The sequence below is a fragment of the Gobius niger genome (assembly GCF_951799975.1).
Source record: "Gobius niger genome assembly, chromosome: 15".
NCBI lineage: Eukaryota > Metazoa > Chordata > Actinopteri > Gobiiformes > Gobiidae > Gobius > Gobius niger.
The window spans coordinates 19,826,495-19,847,411 of NC_136866.1; the positions used below are offsets into that span (position 1 = coordinate 19,826,495).

The window sequence follows — 20,917 nt, forward strand, 5'->3', positions numbered from 1 at the left end:
AGCTACCCGGGAGGAGCTCGGAGTAGAGTCGCTGCTCCTTCACGTCGAAAGGAGCCAGCTGAGGTGGCTCGGGCATCTGTTCCGGATGCCTCCTGGTCGCCTCCCGCGGGAGGTGTTCCAGGCATGTCCTAGTGGGACAAGGCCTCGTGGAAGACCCAGGACACGGTGGTGGGACTATGTCTCCGAGCTGGCCTGGTGTCGCCTCGGGGTCCCCCCAGAACAGCTGGAGGAGGTGTGTGTGGATCGGGAAGTTTGGGCATCTCTGCTGAGACTGCTGCCCCCGCGACCCGGCCCCGGATAAAGCGGAAGAAAATGGATGGATGGATGGAAGATAAGATAAGATAAGATAAGATAAGATAAGATAAGATAAACCTTTATTGATATCACAAAGGAGAAATTCACTTGTTACAGTCGGCGTTCAAGAAGAAGAGTTAATAAAGTATGATTAATAAATCATCATGTAATTAAAAAGGAGTGAAGTCTATATCCTGGTTTAACCTTGGATATTGTGGCTCCAAGTGTATCGATCCAGCAGGTCTCTCGATGCCAAATGTCAAAAGGCATTTGGTATATAAACTTTGGACGCACTGCTTTCTTTTTTACACATTCTTAAGTAAATATATTACTTTTCAAAATGACTCACTGTATTGCAATACATAACGGATCGGCCCCTGAGTATTGTGGGGCGTATCAGATCGTCCAGTCCTAATATACAGTATATGATGCTGAGGAACCAAAGCACTATTATAGTTCCTTTAATTCCTGCACGTGTTTAGATGTGAAGGATCAGGAGTCCCCAGGGAGAGCGAGGCACAAACCCCTCTCCACCCAGAGGGACGTCCGCTGACCGACAAAACAACAGTCTGCGCTTACAGGCACGGCTCATTTCTCCCAGGAGTGAGTTTATCTGCATGTGTGAGCCCACGTCATCTGCATTCTGCCCCGCGCTGCATTTGGCTCCTGCACATTAGCATAGGCCTACACAGCCCCCCTCTCTGGGTGACAGCCCACAGTCAGTGATGGATGCTCTCCGCAGCACTCCTCTGTTTACACATATCATATCCATCTGATTAGCCTGGATGGGATTAGCACTGACCTGTTCCCCAGCAGTACGCCCTGCCGCGCTAAACATGCTAATGCGCGCGCTAACGCACACATGAACACGCACGCCGAGCACCAGCAGCAGGACCAGAGGCGCCGCAATGTCAGTCAGAGAGGAGAGAGGAGAGAGGAGCTTTGTTTACTTCAGGCTAAGCAAGGAGGGAGGGAGAGAGAGGGATGGTAGATGATGGAGGAAAAGAGAGGAGGGGGCGGGAGAGGAAGAGAGATGGGGAGGATAGAAGAAGAGGGAGAGAAAAGGGAGGAGAGGGGAGAGAGAGAGTGAGAGAGAGAGTGAGAGAGAGGAAGGAAAGGGGCAAAGAGAGGGACAGAGAAAAGAGAGAAGTGAGTGAGAGAGAACAACAGAGAGAAAGAGAGAAGGAGATGGGGAGGATAAAAGAAGACGGAGAGGGAGAGAAGAGGAGGAGAGTGTGTGAGAGAAAAGAGGGAGGAGAGGGGAGAGAGGGAGAGAGAGCGGAAGGAAAGGGGGGGAGAAAGGGACAGAGATGGTACATGACAGAGAAAAGAGAAGAGGGAGTGATAGAGCGAGAACAACAGAGAGAAAGAGAGAAGTTGATGGGGAGGATAGAAGAACACGGAGAGGGAGAGAGAAAGAAGAAAGAAGAAGGAGAGAGAAGGGGGAGGGAAAAGTGAGGAGAGAGAAGGGAGAGAGAAATCTGAGGAGAAAGAGAGACGGAAGAGGGAGAAGAGGGAGAAGAGGGAGGGGGAGGAGAGAAAAGGGGAAGCGAGAGACAGAGAGAGAGAGGGAGGAGAGAAGGACAGAGGAGGGGGAGAGTGAGACAGAGAAGAGGAAGGGGAGGGGGAGAGAGAAGTGAGGAAAGGGGAGAGAGGAAGAGTGAGACGGAAGAGCGAGAAGAGGGAGGGGAGGGGGAGAGAGAGAAGTGAGGTGAGGTGAGAGAGGAAGAGTGAGACAGAAGAGAGAGAAGAGGGAGGGGGAGAGAGAGAAAAGTGAGGAGAGGGGAGAGAGACAAAGGAGGGAGAAGAGGGAGGGGGAGGAGAGGAGGAATGGGAGAGAGAGAGAGAGAGAGAGAGAGGGAGAGAGGGAGAGAGAGAGGGAGGGGTGTGCAGAGAAGGACAAAGGAGGGGGAGAATGAGACAGAGAAGAGGGAGGAAGAAAATGAGGAACAAGAGTGAGGAGGGGGGGGAAGATAATGAAAAAGAAAGCAAGAGAGGAGAGAGTGAGAGAGAGAGAGAGAGAGAGAGAAGAGATCGGGAGGAAAGAAGGAGACTGAGGGACATAAGGAGAGGGAGCAAGGGAGAAACAGAGAATAGAGAAAGGAGAGAGAAAGAAATGTGAGGAGAGAGGGAAGGGAATCTTATTTGTATAGCGCTTTTCACATGACACAAGTCAGCCAAAGCGCTTCACACATTATTACAGCACAATCAAATCATCAAATAAAAGAGTGCAGGAGGAGAGCAAGAGAAGGAAGGGAGAACAAAGATCCAAGAGGGGTGGAGAGTGAGTGGAGGGAGTAGAGAGGAAAGATAGAGGGGGATATTAGGCATTTGTGTCAGACGTGCTACAGACAGATGACACACACTGCTGCGTTCAGGGAAATTAGAATTATGAACTTCACCTTGGCAGTCATTAAGAAACGATAGCGTTTGCAACATTTGAATCAAACATCATTTCATCTGATAGTTAGTACACATAGTTCGGTATAGGGAGGCACAATGTATGTATCAAGATAGCATTTTCAATAGTCATCATGAGCGAGACAGAAGCATGAGCGAGAGTTTAGCAGAGAGAAGCAAGAAAACTAAAGTTATATCTACACGACGACAGACTGGATACAGTTTCAAAATCAAAAACTCGATGAACACGGATTCAGCTCAGTTAAAGCGTGCAACCACAGGAAGCCTTTGTGTGTTCTGTGACGCTACCCCACATGATAGAACAAGACTGGAGAATGAAAAATGTGCAGGAAACTTTCTGGAGAGCAAACATTAACATAGCATTTCATTGGATTTACGATCCATGACGAGGAGGTGAAATTATTCTTCAGACCCCACAGGACTACAGCAGGACTACAATGGAGGCTAATTCTGCGGCGTTCTTGTCCGTGTCACCTGTGTCTCGCTGTGGGGCAGAGGAATGGAGCATTGCGCTGTAAAGGTCATTCTAAGGTCAGTAGACACTGGCGCTGTGATGTCATCGTTTTAGTAAAAGTTGCAGAGACTCTGTAACAATGAAGTCACGGCGTTTTCAGGTCTTTCCACTCCGGGACCTTGTCTGGAAAATGATCCTTTACAGAATAAAACCAAAGCATGCTTGGTGTGGATGATACACGGGTGATATGTTGATAGAATCTTATAACATTTAGTCTTGAGCTTGACTTGGTGTTGACAGGGCTTAGTTGTGCATGGCAAAAGGAGCACAAGGCACGACTGCCCAAGAATGACAGAAGCAAGCGATCTGAACCTGAAAACAGAGCTCATGGAGACAATATAATCATCGTTTATAACATCTTAAGTGGCTAATTTACGTTATAACATATCCCTTCTGACCAGTGTCTTCGGCAGCAAAAGGTTCTATCTATCTATGTCCTGAAAATACTCCTGGAGCCAGTGTCGAACAAAAACAACCCAAAACTTCGACTTTTTCCTCCCACAACTACAGTGCGAGCGCTATCACGGTGACATGTATGATTTATGAGCTGCACTATCACAGTTTCAGACTAGTTTCTGTCACTTTAGTTTGGCTCAAGCAAAAACTCTTGGCTGCCTCTACTTTGCATATGCCATACTTTTCCTGTGTCATCTCTTTACTGCGAAGGCAAGAATGTTTATGAGTTAAAGGGGAATAAATTGTCTCCAACTCAAAAAAAGAAAAGAACTAAGAACTAAGAGATTTCTGGGCTGTCTATCACGCACTGCACTTCGGAGGTTTATCCACAGATCTTCAGTGATGTTTAGGTCAGGAGACCATTGGCTCAACAGACCCGAGAACCTGAACCTCCGACCCCTAGATCCGTGCCGCATGAATGCTTTAACCACCGAGTCACTGTCGCCCCATCCTGCAGTGGAGGTTCAACCCCTTCTTCACCTCGCATCTTTGATCCGACTCTGCCTCCTATACTGAGAGCCCCTGGGGGAACCGCACGTAGTACATATCAAAGCCTTGATTGAAAGGACATTAACTTCCTATATAGGCTGTGGTCATACGGGGGAACGAACCGTCTTTGATCCCTTCTTCATACAATATTCCATGGATATCTCCCCAGAGGGATGCATCACTGAAGTGGTACGTCTTATCCGGCACTGGAAGGCATTCAAATATCCAGGCTTTATCAGAACATGAGCTGTGGCACTTCTCATTAACCAACTTCTGAGATAGGAAGGCGTTGGGAATTGGAATCCTTAAAACAATGGAAGACAAGAACAGGGAATGTGAGCAGGACGAGTCGGCTGGTTCGCTAAGTATTCGCTGAAGTATGAAACGATTCAAATCTGATTTGAACAGGATTAGAATGATCAATGATCCTCTGACAAACTGGAATTACGTCAGGACATGGGCCATTTTTCTGGACATTGGCGGAGGATAAGCAATTTTTTGTTTTTCACTTGAAAAGACGGACAGTATCCACAAATGGTGACAATCATTTTATTTATTCGTGCTGCTAGCACTTCATCTATCTTGGTCTCGATTTGTTTGTGAGCGCTTTGCAGCCAAGACAAGCTATTTCTTACCACACGCTACGGCGAACAACGGTATGTATCTTCTATCTTGTGATTGTTTTTGTGTTGCATCTGCCACATTTCTCTAAACTTTGCTGCAAACGCAGCCGACTTCTCCAAAGAGCCTCCATGTTCCTCGGTCTAACGTCGCCACAACTGTGTACTTGTACTTTTTAACTGGATCAAAAAAACAGCATATGGGTCGGAGGAATGCTCATTGTCAGTAAAATAGCTTGAATTACCGATGGATATGGACAGTTTATTAGACTTTTACCTTAACCTTAAAGGTACTATACCTGACATTTTCATTTTTATTTATTTATTGGTTTATTTGGTCGGGACAGTGCATGTTAATGAACATACATGGGTCTCATGCATGTAAACAAGCCACACTGGATTGTAGCCTTGGGCTAATTTCCATCCATCGTCCCCCATGCGCACTCTCTAACACACTCACATTCATCCTGGCCTATTGTACATGTTTTTAGTAGGGGAAACTGGAGTACCCGGAGGAAACCTACGCCACAGGGAGAACATGCAAACTCCACACAGAAAGGCCCCATCCAGGTGGGAATCGAACCCGGACCTTCTAGCTGTGAAGCACGAGCGCTAACCGCAGTGCTACCTTGCCGTTCATCTTTTTGTAGGGAAACATTCTGTTTGCAACAATAAAGTATATTGTAACAGTAATCATTTATGAAAAAATAAGCCTACTGTGTGTAGTTTGCATTGTATTATGATTTGTTGATGTTGTGTACTGTATGGCCAACACAAATAGTCAAAATATGACACAAAAGGTAAAACCTTTTTCAAATAACTCACACAGCAGGGCTCGAAACCAGTTTAGTTGCCTCTGCGATCTAAAAATAGATTTACTCGCATGTTTGCGACTGCACCTTAAAGAAAGCCTTCTTGTGTGTCATTGTTTTCATGAACGCTGCCTGTCAGCGACAGCCAGGCTGGATGAACTAGCTGCACAGGGGTCGGTAATCCTTCAGCCTCCTTGCAATGGCTCCCTTTGTCCCCTGGCACGACCAAAATAAATTATTTGAAAAAAAACAAAAAAAAACTGTCTGTTCTAAAATAGTTGGAGAGCATATTAAACTCTGATCTGTCCTCTCTTTAGGCTCAGCGCCACTGTCTTTCCTCCCAGTCACACCAGCCCAGTCTGCTTATATGTCAATGCATTTACGCAACTGTAGTCTCTTTAGGAGTAAATGAGGAATGTTTAGCCGATCATTCATAAACTTATTGGGTCTGGGGTATCTCTCAAATAACGCTCAAATCAATGTCAGGAGGAGAATCAGCGCAAACCTTGAATCCAACCTGCTCATAAAGTCACAAACACAATGTCAAACACATCTTCCAAGGTCCTGGCAAAGGAGTTTCCCCACTTGTCACGCGATCTATGGAGCTGTCTCCACAGCACAGTGTGAGGAGAGTGAAGGTGCAGAGAGAGGAGATGATATACAGTGTGAGTGCGGTGAAGCAGGGTGGAGCAGAGAAAGTCGGGGGTTGGAAGGCACAAAATCTGCTGTCCCCTTTATAGTGTTAAAATATACACCGCGTTCCAAATGATTATGCAAATTTCAGTGTCACAAAGTTTAAAAAAATAAAGTTTTTCAATGAAACTCATGGATAGTATTGTGTCTCAGGGCACTTTGATTCACTGACATTAATCTCAGAGACCTGGGATGATTAGTTTTCAGGTTAAGCCCAGTTAAGGGAAGAACTACTGAAAAAGGATGTTCCACATTAGTAAGCAGATCATCATTTTCAAGCAATATGCCTCGGACTAAGTATGAAAACCTTCGATATTTCACAAAAGATTAAGCGTAATCATCGTACTGTTAAGACATTTGTGGCTGATTCAGAGCACACATGGGTTTGTGCAGATAAAGGCACAATGACGACGGTTTCTGCCAGACAAATAAATCAGATTAAGAGAACAGCTGCTACAAAGCAGCAAACAAATATTTGAGGCTGCAGTTTCCATAAACCTTCTATCTGGCCTCCCCTAAACTGTTCATTGAAGCTGATGAACAGAAACGGCTGCAGTGGCTCAGAAATACATGAAGACTCATTTTCAAACAGTCACTGATGAGTGCCGTGTAACCCTGGATGGTCAGATCAATGGAGTAGTGGATGGTTGGTGACTGGCCACCATGTCCCAAAAAGGCTGTGACTTGAGTAAGGAGGGGGCGGAGTCATGTTTTGGGCCAGAATCATGAGAGAGCTGATTGGCCCCTTTAGGCTTATTTGTCTTCTATGGTACAAGAAGAAGCACCGTGCTTTCCCTAACAAGATCATCTTCATCATGACAACGCACCATGTCCTGCTGTAAAGAATACCTCTGCATCACTCGCTGCTATGGGCATAAAAGGAGAGAAACTCATGATGTGGACCCCCTCCTCCCCTGACCTCAACCTTTGGACCCTCAAGCAAAACTTCTATGAGGGTGGGAGGCAGTTTTCATCCAAACAGCAGCTCTGGGAGGCTATTCTGACATCCTGCACAGAAATCCAAGCAGAAACTGTCCAAAAACTCACAAGTTTAAGGGATGCAAGAATTTTGAAGCTGCTCAAAGAAGGGCTCCTATGGTAAAATATAACTTGACCTGTTAAGATGTTTTTGATTGATATTGCTACAAATTCAACAAATGACCATTTTCTGTTAATTACAAGCTTTAAAATGTATTGAAACGATGAGTTGCATAATAATTTGGAACAGTACATTTTGAGTTTTTTACTATATTTATTTTTGAATTATTGGGAGGTTTTTTTCAATTACATTCATATCATCCTCTAACAGCTAAAGACTTGAACATTATGCTGACTGTCATTTGAGTTGACAATTTAGAATCTGAGAAAAATATCATTTGCATAATAATTTGTAATGTGGTGCAGTGCATTTTGTAGTATCAATGCAAACAGCTAGAATAATACATCTAAAATGCAGCAGAATGCTGGAAGTGGCATGTGATACGTTTAAATTCCCTTTTTCCCTGTTAAAACCTTCTGTTATTTGTTTTGGTTGTGCTCCTACAAGCACTACCAAGAAATAAAGTAAATTTTGATCCCTGCGATTCACATGTCCGTGAACCTTAAATACAGTGCTGCCACTAACTATAGGCACATGATGAACTGTGCGTAGCCCATTGTGATTGGACGGCATTGCACTGTATTTGCGCCTCTGTTTAATTAATGCTGTCGACAAAAAACTGCCACGCATTACTTGAGAACGATGAGAAAGAAGAGTTATAGAAATGTGTGCCACTGCATTCCCCTATTAGTCCTTATTGACCATTGCTGCATGAACAAGAATACATAGAGGTGTATAGATACTTGGAAGGCATCTTGTCAAACGTCGTCTAACATGGCCTTTCACCTTATTAGTATGTACACCTTTTTTATGACACTGATGAGCCATCCAACATGTCCGCTAAAAGTCGTTTGAAACCAGGCCAAGGCGTGAGCTGTAAGCACACGGCCTCAGCGGGGAACGAGGCAGGTTAACCACAGCCTGTGGCGGGCAGGGGAGAGGACGGGGCTCCACAGTGTCACGTTATTCCACTACCATCTGCCCAGAAGACGCCTGGAGCCATGCCAAGCTCAGGACTCGATGCTAAACCAACATTGGACTTTTTTCCCCCACTTCTTTCACCTAATACCAGAACAAAACTCTGTGGCATTTGTTTCTCCAACTGGGACAGCGTTTGTGTTGTTGTGTTGTATTGATGACGATTTGTGGAAATGATATTGAAAAAGCACACAACAACAACAACAACGTGTCTTCTGCTTTCATCATATTGAAAACGAGGAAAACAATCCCCTTAACTTCTGATGCAAATCTCCACTAATGCCTTGTAATATTGAAAAAGCAATTTCATCGTCAGCAGCGCCAACTCAACAGGGAAATAATATCACCGTGATGTTACGCTGTCGTAACATACCGTTTAATGCGGCGCTTTCGAGGCGTAAATGATTTTCAGTGATGCTTCTCCGGCATTTCAGCCCCACCGTTTTACCGAACTATATAATTAGAATTACGGAAATATCCAACAGAAACCTGATTTGAGGCACCTCAGCAATGATTCTTTTTGCAAACTGAAATAATGGAAAATACCTGTTATTCTGAAGGACAGTGCTGGTTTGAGCCTCAAAGTGAAGCAGCTGTGGGATTTGTTCACGCTAAAGCAGATTACACTCAAACACATTAATGTCAAGGTAAGTTTGAGAGTAGAATGTCGCTGATCAGGTTTATGGACTATAACCTGCAGATCAGAGCACTTCAGCCGTAGAAGAAGAAACAACCAAAGGAAACAGGATTACTCAAACTGCGAGAATGTAGGTATGATTTTGACAATTGAACAGCTTTAAAAAGTTGATTTAGCATGTTTTGCCCTCAGTGAAGGTCCTATACTTCATGTTTTTGTTTTACAAACAAAGAAGAAGGAAGTGTGCACATGTTTAATTGTTGCCTCCAAAGAAAACAGTCTTCCTGTGAAGCATTTCTTGACAGGAATGAGATTACACTGATTATGTGTACCGGCCCCAGGCCTCCAGTCTCCCTCCCTTTTGTTAGTTTTGTTTGTGTGGTGCTCATTTCCTCTTTTCCCTCCATGTAAACCGGGCTGTGCGAGCCCTGGCCTGGGATTGGAGGGCTGGTTTCCCGCTCCGGGCTGGTTGGCTGCTGCTTCCCACTCCTGGTGTGGAATCTCAACACAGCTGTAAAAGCCACACCTGTATAAGGCCACACTTCGGGCCATTCTGGCCTGCTGGTCTTTGTGGCCAGTGTCCCATTCTGTGTCTGTGTCCCTTTGTGTAATTAACGACTTTGTGTGTCCAGGGACCACTCGTGTTCGTGCTGGCTTTGGTGGTCAGTACACCATTTTGTTTGTGCCACTTCTTGGGATGTTCACTGTAATGTGACGTGGAATCAAGTGACACTCGAGTCATGACTTTATTTTGTATCTGTTGGGCCTAATTTTGTTAGACCTGTTTGCTTGTGTGTACTTCAATTACGTTTAGTGTGAGTAACTTTGTATTGGTTGACCTTTGTAAATATTGTAAATGGCCTCAGTTAGGTTATTTTGTTACTCTTTGTTACATTTACCTTTTACACTCCTTTTATTAAAATGCAGCTTTCTTTCCTTTTTTTTTGTGGTTACTTCCTTTTACCTAGCAGAGCCGGTTGTAACATTATGCAAAAGATTTTCTAAAATTATCAACTCAAATGACAGTATTTTTTTTTTTAAATATAGGAAAAAACTCAAAATTATGCAACTCATAGTTACATACATACATTTTAAAGCTGCTAATTAACTGAAAATGGTCATTTGTTGAATTGTAGCATTAGGAAGTCATACCGTATTTACTGAAATCAAAAGCTATTTCAATCAAAAAAATCAGGTCAAGTCATTTGAGCAGCTTCAAAATTCTTAAATCCATTAAACTTGTGAGTTTTTGGAGAGTTTCTGCTTGGATTTCTTTGCAGGATGTTAGAATAGCCTCCCAGAGCTGCTGTTGGATGAAAACTGCCTCCTTTATTCCTGCTTCCCATATCAGGCTGCTGTTTACTGGTTTAAAGTGCATATGACACATTAGACACAACATAGTTAACACAATTATATTTAACATTTTGCAAAATAACTCTTTACCCAGCTTTCTTTAGCTTGACCATTTTTGATGTTTATAGTTTCACTTCCTTATTGGACACTGACAGGAAGTGATATAGATAGAGGCAAACAATTAAACGGTTGTTGTACCGATCTTCTTCAATCAGAAATGAGTCAAACTGCTGTGGAACTTTACATCTATCTATGTCACTTCCTGTCATTAGCTAAAAAATTCAAATGAAATCTTTAACTCCCAAATGTTTTTCATTAAATTTGCTGCATCACTGAAATAAAATGACAATTATTACCTACAACAGATGCTATCCGTTTAAATAAGTCATATTTTCAAAAGCAATACAACCGGCCATATGCACTTTAAGCTTCGACAGCTTGGTTTTGGAAATTAAACTCTAACGCGCTACTTTCAAAATAAAGTAGTGCAGTGACGAGTTGGTTTTCCATAAAAGTAATGCTACCCCACACTCGTCACAGTAATGCTCACAACAACCAGCTGCTAGTTCACGATCGACAAACAGGCACAGCCACAAATACCTGCTTTTACAATAACAAGCAGCACTTCTTTGATTCCTTACTCGGTGAAAGAACATCAGGTACAGAGCCTTTAAGTCCCGCGGCTCGGCCTCCACGCGTCACAGGCATTTTCCAGGCAAGCTCTCTCTCTATTAAAGACTCATTAGGATCGTAATAAGTGCGAAAATAATATTCTATTATCACGATGGCACAGGAGACTCGCAGGCAGGGAGAGTGGCTCAGCGAAATGTAAATGATGGTGTTAAAATGTGAAAGCGGCTAAAGTTTCGGCAGCGCTTTCCCTCGGGTCAGTTTTGCTCAATAATTAAAGCCAGTGCAGGGAGAGAACGAGGGGGTGGTAAAGCTACTATAGTTGGTGTCTTTTACAAGCATTCATGTAGATTTTCCTGGTTATGTCCTCAGGTATTCAGCAGCACAGCGGGGTAAAGTGTGATGTCGTGTGTGAGCGTAGAAAGGATGGAAACACTTGAGGGAAAGGCTGGGGCGCGATGTTAAAGTGCAAAGGGCAGCGCTCTCCTGCCGACCCGGTGAAAGTCCCAGGTAGGACGAGCATGTGCATTAAAGGTGATCATCTGTCACACACGCACAACATTAGGCTATTCAACACCTTTATTTATTTATTTATTCATTTATTTATTTGATAGGGACAATACATATTGATGAACAGTGAGCACTGTAAATATGCCAGATTATAGCAGGGATGCTAGTTTCCATCTGTAGTCCCTAGGCGAGAATGAATACTGACCTAAAACGACTTGAAAATAGAAACGAGTCATTTATTTCCAGTCCAAAGACGAGGAATTGATTCAGACCTGCCCCTCACCAAACGCTGTGTTGCAGATGTCAACTCCTTATAACTGTATTGTGAAGTAACTTCACTTTTTGCTGTGATATTTATATTTCTTTTACTGCTAATTTTGCATGAACAGATTAGCTCGGAGAGAGGGGGCGGAGTTAACTGAATCGAAGCGTCGTGTCTTATATTTCTCACATAAAATAGTACTGGTAGTGGTACAATATATCATATAAATGCCTATACTTTACTTTGGGATGACAAAAATAGCAGGATACAGATCCTTTAAAAATAGTGCTTCTCCTCGACATCCAAAGTAATATTTGCTTTAAACAAAGCACTTTGAACTAGACATTGTGCAGCATTTTACCTTAAGCTTCTTATGTGGCATTTGTTTGTTTGTTTTTATGTTGACATTGCACTTGAGCTCCTGGCACATTTTTTCCACTATGGTTTTATACTGCAAATGGCTAATACAGTGAATATGAAGAAAAGTGGAGATATTGTAAGTTTATTTGAGAATTGTACTTGTTTGGAACATCCAAAACGCCAACTGTCACTGCCCGACCCAGGCAAGTTAAAAAACCCAATGTTTGCGCTGGTTCTGTGAACTTCTGTCGACCAAACTTTGGATAAATTGTAAAAAGTGCACTGCTCAGACCAAATCTGATTTTTTACACCTATAAATAGCTTATTCAAAAAACAAAACAAGATCCAAATCCAGAAACTAATATTTCAACTCAACAAAAACATACATTTAAACCTGGTTCTATCATTTTATTAGATGTTGCCCATAAATGCCTTAATTTATTATTAATCAATTATTATGATCAATCTTGGGACCCCTCTTATTCAACTTGTACATACTTCCTTTGGGTCAGCTAATAAACAGCAAAAATGTGTCGTACCACAACTATGCAGATGACACTCAAATCTACGTGTCACTGACTGGCTGGTGAACATGGGCCTGTAGATACTCTCTGTCACTGCATCCAACAGATCAGTTTGTGGATGCAAAACAACTTTCTCCTGGTGGTTCCCAGAGTCAATAACAAACACGGTGAGGCTGCGTTTCAGTTTCATGCAGCTAAAATCTGGAACAGTCTTCACGAGGATGTGAGACAGGCCTCAACTCTGACAATGTTCAAATCCAGGCTGAAAACAGTTCTTTTTGCCCATGCATATGACTGAAAATATTGTATCTATATTCTTGCTTTTTACTGTAATTGATCCATTTTTATGTTGATGTCCAGAAGAGAAGGAGCGACAAAACAGAGGTTAGTTAACTTTGTGTGAACAAGCAAGTAAAAATAGTGCTCAAGACAGAGCAAAATAGTGCTCAAGACAGAGTGAGTCAAAACAAGACTTAAAAATAGTGTTCAAGACAGAGTGAAATAGTGCTCAAGACAGAGCGAGTCAAAACAAGACTTAAAAATAGTGCTCAAGACAGAGTGAAATAGTGCTCAAGACAGAGCGAGTCAAAACAAGACTTAAAAATAGTGCTCAAGACAGAGCGAGTCAAAACAAGACTTAAAATAGTTCTCAAGACAGAGCGAATCCAAACAAGACTTAAAAATGCATATAACTGAAAGTATTTTATCTACACTCTTGCCTCTGTAATTGATTAATTTTATGTTGCTGTTTTTATTGACTGTATTTGTTTTTCTTATATGTTATGCTGCTTTAACTGTGAAGCACTTTGAATTGCCTTGTGTATGAATTGTGCTCTACAAATAAACTTGCCTTGCCTTAAATATGACAGAATTGCATATTTCTGTCATATAGAAATATGACATTGCAATTTTCCCAATGTTTTTATCCTCATATCAGTAATGCACTGTAGAAGAATTGACATCTCTTCATTTGATATTTCCCCCTGTTCACCGGCTGCGTCGCCTTTAGAGATGTGACATTTACTGTTTTACACAAGACACAACAGCCTTTTTTTCTGTTTAAAATGAAAGTCAGAACATTTATGTTCCGTACGGACAACCAACCAATCACAGTCCAGAGCACTGAACCCAATCACTACCTCCCCCTCTCCATCAATCCGTCCTCCGTCGCCCCTGACAACTGTTGCCAAGTCGACTGCGGCCAGTAGACAGGCCCTGAACTGAACGGCGGAGCGGGCGAGGGGGTCACGCTGACTGCTGCGGGTTTATGGGGCCTGACACTATACAGCTGTGATTACCTGAGGATGTACTTGGTGTAAATACCATCCGAGCACCGAGTGTAACAGTGTTCACTTTCTGTTTGATAACCATGGCCTGTTCATTTTCATTTGCTCGTGTCAGCGATATTCGGAGTGCTGTGATACTGAGCTTCACAAAAAACAACTTCATTGATCGATCAGGGCCATGAACAAGTCCCTGTTCTATCCCTCCCTCTGCCTGGTCATTTATATGTCAACGTCCAAAATGTCAACTTTTATTCCACTTGTAATAAAACGATATATCTGTACTTGATAATAAAGTGTGAGCTCTTCAGCAGACAAACACAGTCACCTTGATTACAGACGCGCTCCACTCCATGAAGTCAAAGGAAACAGGCTTAGCTTTGTGTTTAAAGCCACACCGTCGTCACATTTCACCCAATAACTACAGACATACGAGCCTTTATTTCAGCACTGATGAGTTTTGAAATATCACCCCAAAAGAAATGACCAAAGAAGAAAACAGATGTATATTTCACTTAAAATGAGATACAGATTCTTAAAATAGCAGTTATAGAAGCCTTTTTCTTATTTTAAGTGTAAAGTTCTCGCCCCATGGACAGATTTCTTCAATTAGTTCCTCAAATCAAGGACATTTCTCAAAAACGTACTTATTTCATTATTACTTTTTGCAGTTTAACTTCACTGGCTCGCTGTTTTGTAGAAAGGAAGGACTTTTTTTGTATCGCGCCTTTCACAGCTCACAAAGAGCTTTACATGAGACAATTTTCAAAGTCAAATGTAAAAACAGGTGAGGTTCACCTTACTTGGGTGCGGGAAACACACATTATAGTGTGTGTTTCCCACATACTATAATGTGTGTGGGAAACACACACATTATAGTCTGGCAGATACATTCATTTTTCCACTACAATACTTCAGTTGGTGAAACAAGCATGACATTTGGCAGATAGATCATTTTTGAAAAGTTGTTTTTTCCTTCAGTTTTTATCATTGGTTTGACGTGTTTCAGATCATTAGTTTATGCATTTGCTTTGGCTTTACATATAAGGCAGAGACAACACGCAAAGGTGAAAGGATTTGTGTTTAATATTTCATAGAACAGATTATAAACAAAGATGGAGTCCATTATGGCCCCCACTAACCTTACAAATGTGTTTCAGGAGTAATAGCAGACACAGGTTATTGGATGGGATAGTTTTTTTTTTCCTGAAACTATCAGGCTACACATGGTGTATTACATGTACAATTATATATGTATATTTACATATACTTTTTCTTTTTAAAGAGTGAATGTCACTGCACAACCAGGGCACAATGTGGCGTCACTGATGTGTAACTCAGAGTCAGCTAATACTGCTTTACTAAAGCTGGACCGAGCTTTACTTTCTGTGGAATAGTAGACTAGGACTAGTTTTAGTTTAGTTTATTTAGAGTCCCACATGCTGTCTAAGAGCCCCATATCAATGAGTTTGTAGAAACAGGTCTAAGAGCTAGTTAGACTGAGTTGAGGGGGTGCAGCTAAAGCCGAGGGCAGGGGGCCCCTGTTCTTACAGATGTATTTGTCAATGTCCTGCAAAAACATGTTTGATTGGCTGCTGTTGTCTATGAAATATTATGTCAGTATTTAACCAGTTTGTATCTACTGTATACCTTCATAATAATTCAGTATAATGTCAAACAAATACACTGATAAGGAATGACTAATGATAAAAAAAACACGATGATGGAACAGCTTTTAGAAGGGTGGAGACCCAAAATAAGAAAATGTGTATCTATATTTATGCACTTGTATATTGTTGGGTAGAGTTTATACATTGTGAGCTGTTACATTGATTTCTTCTCAATCAGGTGCAAATATATATACATAAATATTGGTCTAAATCATACAGAGAAGAGCCGCTTCACACACAGACTCATTCATAACCAGTGTTGTGGGTGAGTTAGTTGGGCGTCAGATTACCTTTGTAAAGTACCATAACACGCTAGCAATCTAGCATTACTTTCTAAACAGTTACTTTGTTTGGCTCGTCGCCTCAGTATTTCCCTGCTCATACATACGTAAAGCTCAGAGCAGCTGATATGGTGATATTGTTAATGGACATCATGCTCTGGTTTATGTGGTTCAGTTTGGAAAACATGATAAATGGCAAATAAAGGCTATGGATGTTTACTTTTGACGACGCGGGAGTTTCTTATGCAGTGACCTAAGGAGCTACGAGAAATCATTTCAAGTGAACATGTCCCATCTACTCTCAGAGTAGATGGGACATGAACAGCACAAAATGAACGGCATGTGAGGATTTGCGTAAAACAAGCAGCGTTTTACAGCTTGTGATTGCGAAAACGCTATATAATAGAGAGAGAGAGAGTGAGAGTGTTACGTTTATTTGAGAATGATTAAAACTAAGATGTTTTACCGACCACTTTGCCTCTCACAGATTTGTATCTTGTTGCTTCATGAAGCTGAAACGTAATAAATGAGTACAATGATGTTTAACAGCAGTAAGAAGTAAAAATCAAGCTCGCTGCTCAAATGCAAGAAAAGTTAAATATCACATGTCGCCTGGGTGAATGCAACCCGGGCTATTTAGATGGAAGACCTTCTTCCCTGCGACGCCCCGCCTCTGCTCGCTGCATGCGCTCTGGCAGACTGTCGTGCTTTGGGCCGGCTCCCAGAGGAGAGGAGAGGGGCACGAGGGCAGACAAACGTTCATTAGCATTCACAAAGCCTGCTCCGGGACATTTAGACACCGGCGCTGTGTGCCCAGAGCGGAGGGCACGTTGGCATGGCTGCCCCCTGCACCTCCACCCTCAAATCACTCTGCACTAACACGGCATGATTAGGATTGACAGGTGAAAAGAAGGCGACAGGGCAAGTGGTGACTTTGACAAATTAGGGGAAAAATTGGGAAACCATTGCTGTTGTTGCAGTCTGTTCAGGACAATTATCTTTATGAGCAACACATGTCAATGGTGTCTGGCACAGTAGCTAAAGATAGACCGCTGCAAAGCATCATGGGGTGCAGAGCTAGCCAAACAAGCATCCATTTTGCATGGGTGTCTATGGCCTGAGTCCCCTGTTCAAACGCCAAGGGACTAAGCACGATGCAGTAGGCGATGGCATGCGCCATTAAGCTGGAAGAAGAAGAAGAAGAACTCTGTGGGCCAGATCTTGCATTTCTAACTAGACTATAGTGTAACTGTAATCCGTGTGACAAAACCCCATAAAATATCCTTCCCATTAATTATTTACCTCTCCTTAGCTGTCCTTGCGTGAGTTTACATTTGCGTCAATATGTCACGTGTTCTCGTGACCAAAGGAGAGACATATCCTGTGGTCTGACAGAGAAAAACATTATAGAAAATGTATGGCCATAATGACCATCGTCACGAGGAAAAAGCGTGAGAACACCATCCCAACTTTGAAATACGGGGGCGGGGGGGACGGGGGTCGGACTGTTGCACTTCACAAAATAGATGAAGAAAGAACTCTAAATATTGGAGCAACATCTCAAGACATCACCAGGAAGTTAAAGTTTGGGGCAGATGGGTCCAAATGGACAATTCTCAAAGCAAACTGTCAAACTGGTTACAAAGTGGCTTCAGGAGAACAAAGTCAATGTTTTGAAGTTGTCATCACAAACTCCTGATCTCAATCCAGTTGAAAATGTCTGGACAGAGCTGAAAGGGCATAGGCATGCAAGGTGGCTACAAATGTGTCTCATTTGAAAAATAAAAATATATTTTTCTAAAGTGTTATGGCTCCCATATGGTTCCCGCAGTACATCGTGGGCCGTTGAACTGACTGAACTCGTGGCAAAACCCGGACTCTCGCAGTGTTTGTGGTTCGCGGATGCTTGTCAGGACAAAGTTACTGAATGTTTTATTTTGAAACAATATGTATTGAATTGTGAATTTGAATAGCCATTCAATTTAAACTGTATGCTAAATGTATGTTGTTGTTTTTTTCTATAATATACATTTGGTACCACCTAAAACTGAAATCCAGTGTTTGTCTCCTTCACTCCAAGAGCCGAGCTTGTTCTTCTGATCTTGCCTTATCATGTTTTTGTTGTTACCAATACTTAGTACCCATACAGTACTTTTAGCCTGGGAGGGTCACAATGTGACAACTTGCTGCTCCCAAACCTGACGGATTAGTGGAACCAAACTCCATAAGGGGAGAAGGGTGGTGGGGGAGTAGGGGCGAACAATCATAGACATTGACCTGACTCGGGACACAAGTAAACACAGTGGGATAAATAAAGTTTATGGGCCAAATAAAAAACAGACAAGGCAAAGTGGTGGCAATATTTTTGTGGGGGAGCAACTTCTCTGCATTTTGACAGTGGGAATGGTCCAACATCCAAGAATGACGAGCCGATACCAGCAATGCTCTCAGATGTGGAGTTATCGACGAAGCAACAACAAGGTCAACCAGGGATGCACTGATCCGATACTGGTATCGGCTACTAATATCCGATACTGAATCGTTACTTGTTTTAGCTCTCAACACCTTAAAAACACAACTTTTACCACCAAGTGAACATGAACCTGCTGTAAATGATTTTTAAGCTAAGAACCTTGAGAATTCAAACGCTTAAGTTAGTGTTAACCTTTGCAAATGTATTTTTGATCGCAGCTCAAAAGCAATAGCATGCTAAAGCTAGCGGGAGCATGCTAATGCTATTAGTTGCTTATATTAATGTGACCTAAAGCCTGTCATATACGCAAGGATATTTAGTGTAGAAAAGTCATCCTTGTTAAATGTTCATCCAAGAGTTAATCAATAGATATAATTGATCTGTAACCTGACAATAAAATATGACTTTGTTGATCTTACAATGGAGAAGAGTCAATTAAATGCTTCACTCGGAGAAAGCCACTTTTAAGAAAGTATCGGTAAATATCGGATATCGGCAGATACTCAATTCCCAGTATCGGTATAGGTAGCGAAAAAGCTGGATCTGTGCATCTCTAATGTAAACGCAAGGCTCCAGCTGAACGTCTCGACCAAACAGCAGCTCACCCAAACTTTAGCAGACCTAAGCCACGGAGAAGGCTCATCATTACAAGATCCTGCAGCTCCGCAAAGTCACAATGAAGTAGAGTATGATAGCACGTCACCTGAATGTAAGTCTAGCACATTTTTGCATAATTCTGATGGTTATCGCTTCTTCATTGTTATCGAGAAAGTCCCCACAAATTATAATCAATGCTTGCTTGAAACAAAGGAACTCTTTGGAGACTGCTGTGCCATGGCACTCCATAACAAGGTCAAACTGCAAATCATTTCAAGTTTAAATAGATGTTTTTGTGATTATAATGATGGCGGGTCCCGAAACCGCAGCAGTCAAGAACCCCAGCTTTGTTTTCCTCTAAATGGCAGGATTTCATCGCCACATGCTCTTAGCTAATTGAACCATTGTCACCGTCCCTGCCGTGCCGTAAACCTGTTATTTAGCTGTAATAAAAGCACGTTGTTTTACCGTCATGAAGCCGTCGAGCAGGCCGGAGTCGGGTTTGGGCGGCGCCTGCAGTCTCTCCATGGACCACTTCTCGATAGTGGAGGAGACCTGCGGGTTCTCCGTGTTCAGGATCCTAAAGCCGGTCATGTTGACTCCGCTGAACCGGTACGGCTCCATGTCCAGGGCAAACAGGTCCTACAGGGGAGCACATCAACACATTCATATTCCCCATTGCATTAGGTCAGAGTAACGTGTGAAAGTGGACATATTGTGTCACATATACTTGTTTGAGGTTTTAACCATGTTCTGTTCCCTTGTCAAAACCTACAACCACATTCTTCTACTTCGGACACGCTGGATGTGTACTTCCTGGACTTTGTTGGGTAATCCGGAAGTGTCCTCCGCATTTTTTAAAACCATCACCAGACCCGTTCTGACCAAGTCTTTCTGCGTTCCAACCGCACTTGTTGCTGCACCAAGAGATGTTATTCTTAGTGCGTCTAATTTCCCCTGGGGCCGGCAGAGGGGCGTTCCTTTGAGATGTGGTTGTTTGTTTTTCCTCTGCATTGGACCCATCCTTCAAAGCCGCTGGGGCAACCCGTAAGGAGCAGTGGGCGACGGCAGTGCCACGCCCGGAGACCCATCTCCAGATGTGGAGCCAGGTTGATGGTCAGAATCACTTGGAGGACTCACCTATTGTACATGTTTTTAGTGGTAGGGGAAACCAGAGTACCCGGAGGAAACCTACGCAGACACGGGGAGAACATGCAAACTCCACACTGAAAGGTAATGCAATGTTGGATTCCAAAGAGGAAGAGCGTATACATACCTTAGCGTATTACAAAAACCTTCATGAAGTGTAAAGTTTAAAACCCCAAGGTACATCGAACATCTTCTTAAAAACAAGTTCTTACATACTTACGAAGACATTGTCAGAAAACTGCGTCAGACTCAAGACGCAGTCTGTTAGGACTAATAAGTATATGTCACCACCTCTTTCACCATAAAAGGACAAGAACTGCAACCCTGAGGAGGACATGAGCGGCAAAACGCAAATCCAAAGCTAGCACCCCTAAAGAAAAAAATTACTTTAAAATAGTCAAATAGTCGCCGATCCCAAATGTTTCGGCACCAAGCAAATAAGCCCTCATGATTCAGTAGATATAACCTGTACATCACAAAAGCTATTTCCTTCTCTTCTCACACGTGAGCGTGGGTCCGCCCTTACACTAAACAGGTGTGGCGTGAGCGACAGCATGACTCAAAGAGGAGAGTGTCCGACGCTTGTCTATATCAAATAACATACAGTAAATGCAGTGCACATTCAGTCCTATTTATAAGCGGCGGCAATAATTGCACATTCCTAAAGTTTTATCTGTATTACATTAGTACTTACTTGCCGTTACTAATAAGACTACATGAGATATTAGCGCACTCAACTAAACTAAATTCTCAAAAAGCAGGGCATATGTAATTAAATATAATTATATTTACATGTTTCCAGGAATTAATGA

General features: G+C 42.6%; 1 protein-coding gene across 2 annotated transcripts in view; it reads right to left on the minus strand.

The window, feature by feature from the left end:
- Positions 1–20,917, minus strand: part of LOC306975212 (glutamate receptor ionotropic, kainate 2-like) — a 159,677-nt gene that overhangs the window by 60,919 nt on the left and 77,841 nt on the right. For both annotated transcript variants that reach the window (XM_079572674.1, XM_079572673.1), the window contains exon 6: positions 19,425–19,598. In XM_079572674.1, the coding sequence (XP_079428800.1) occupies positions 19,425–19,598 (174 nt within the window). The remainder of the gene's footprint in view (positions 1–19,424; positions 19,599–20,917) is intronic.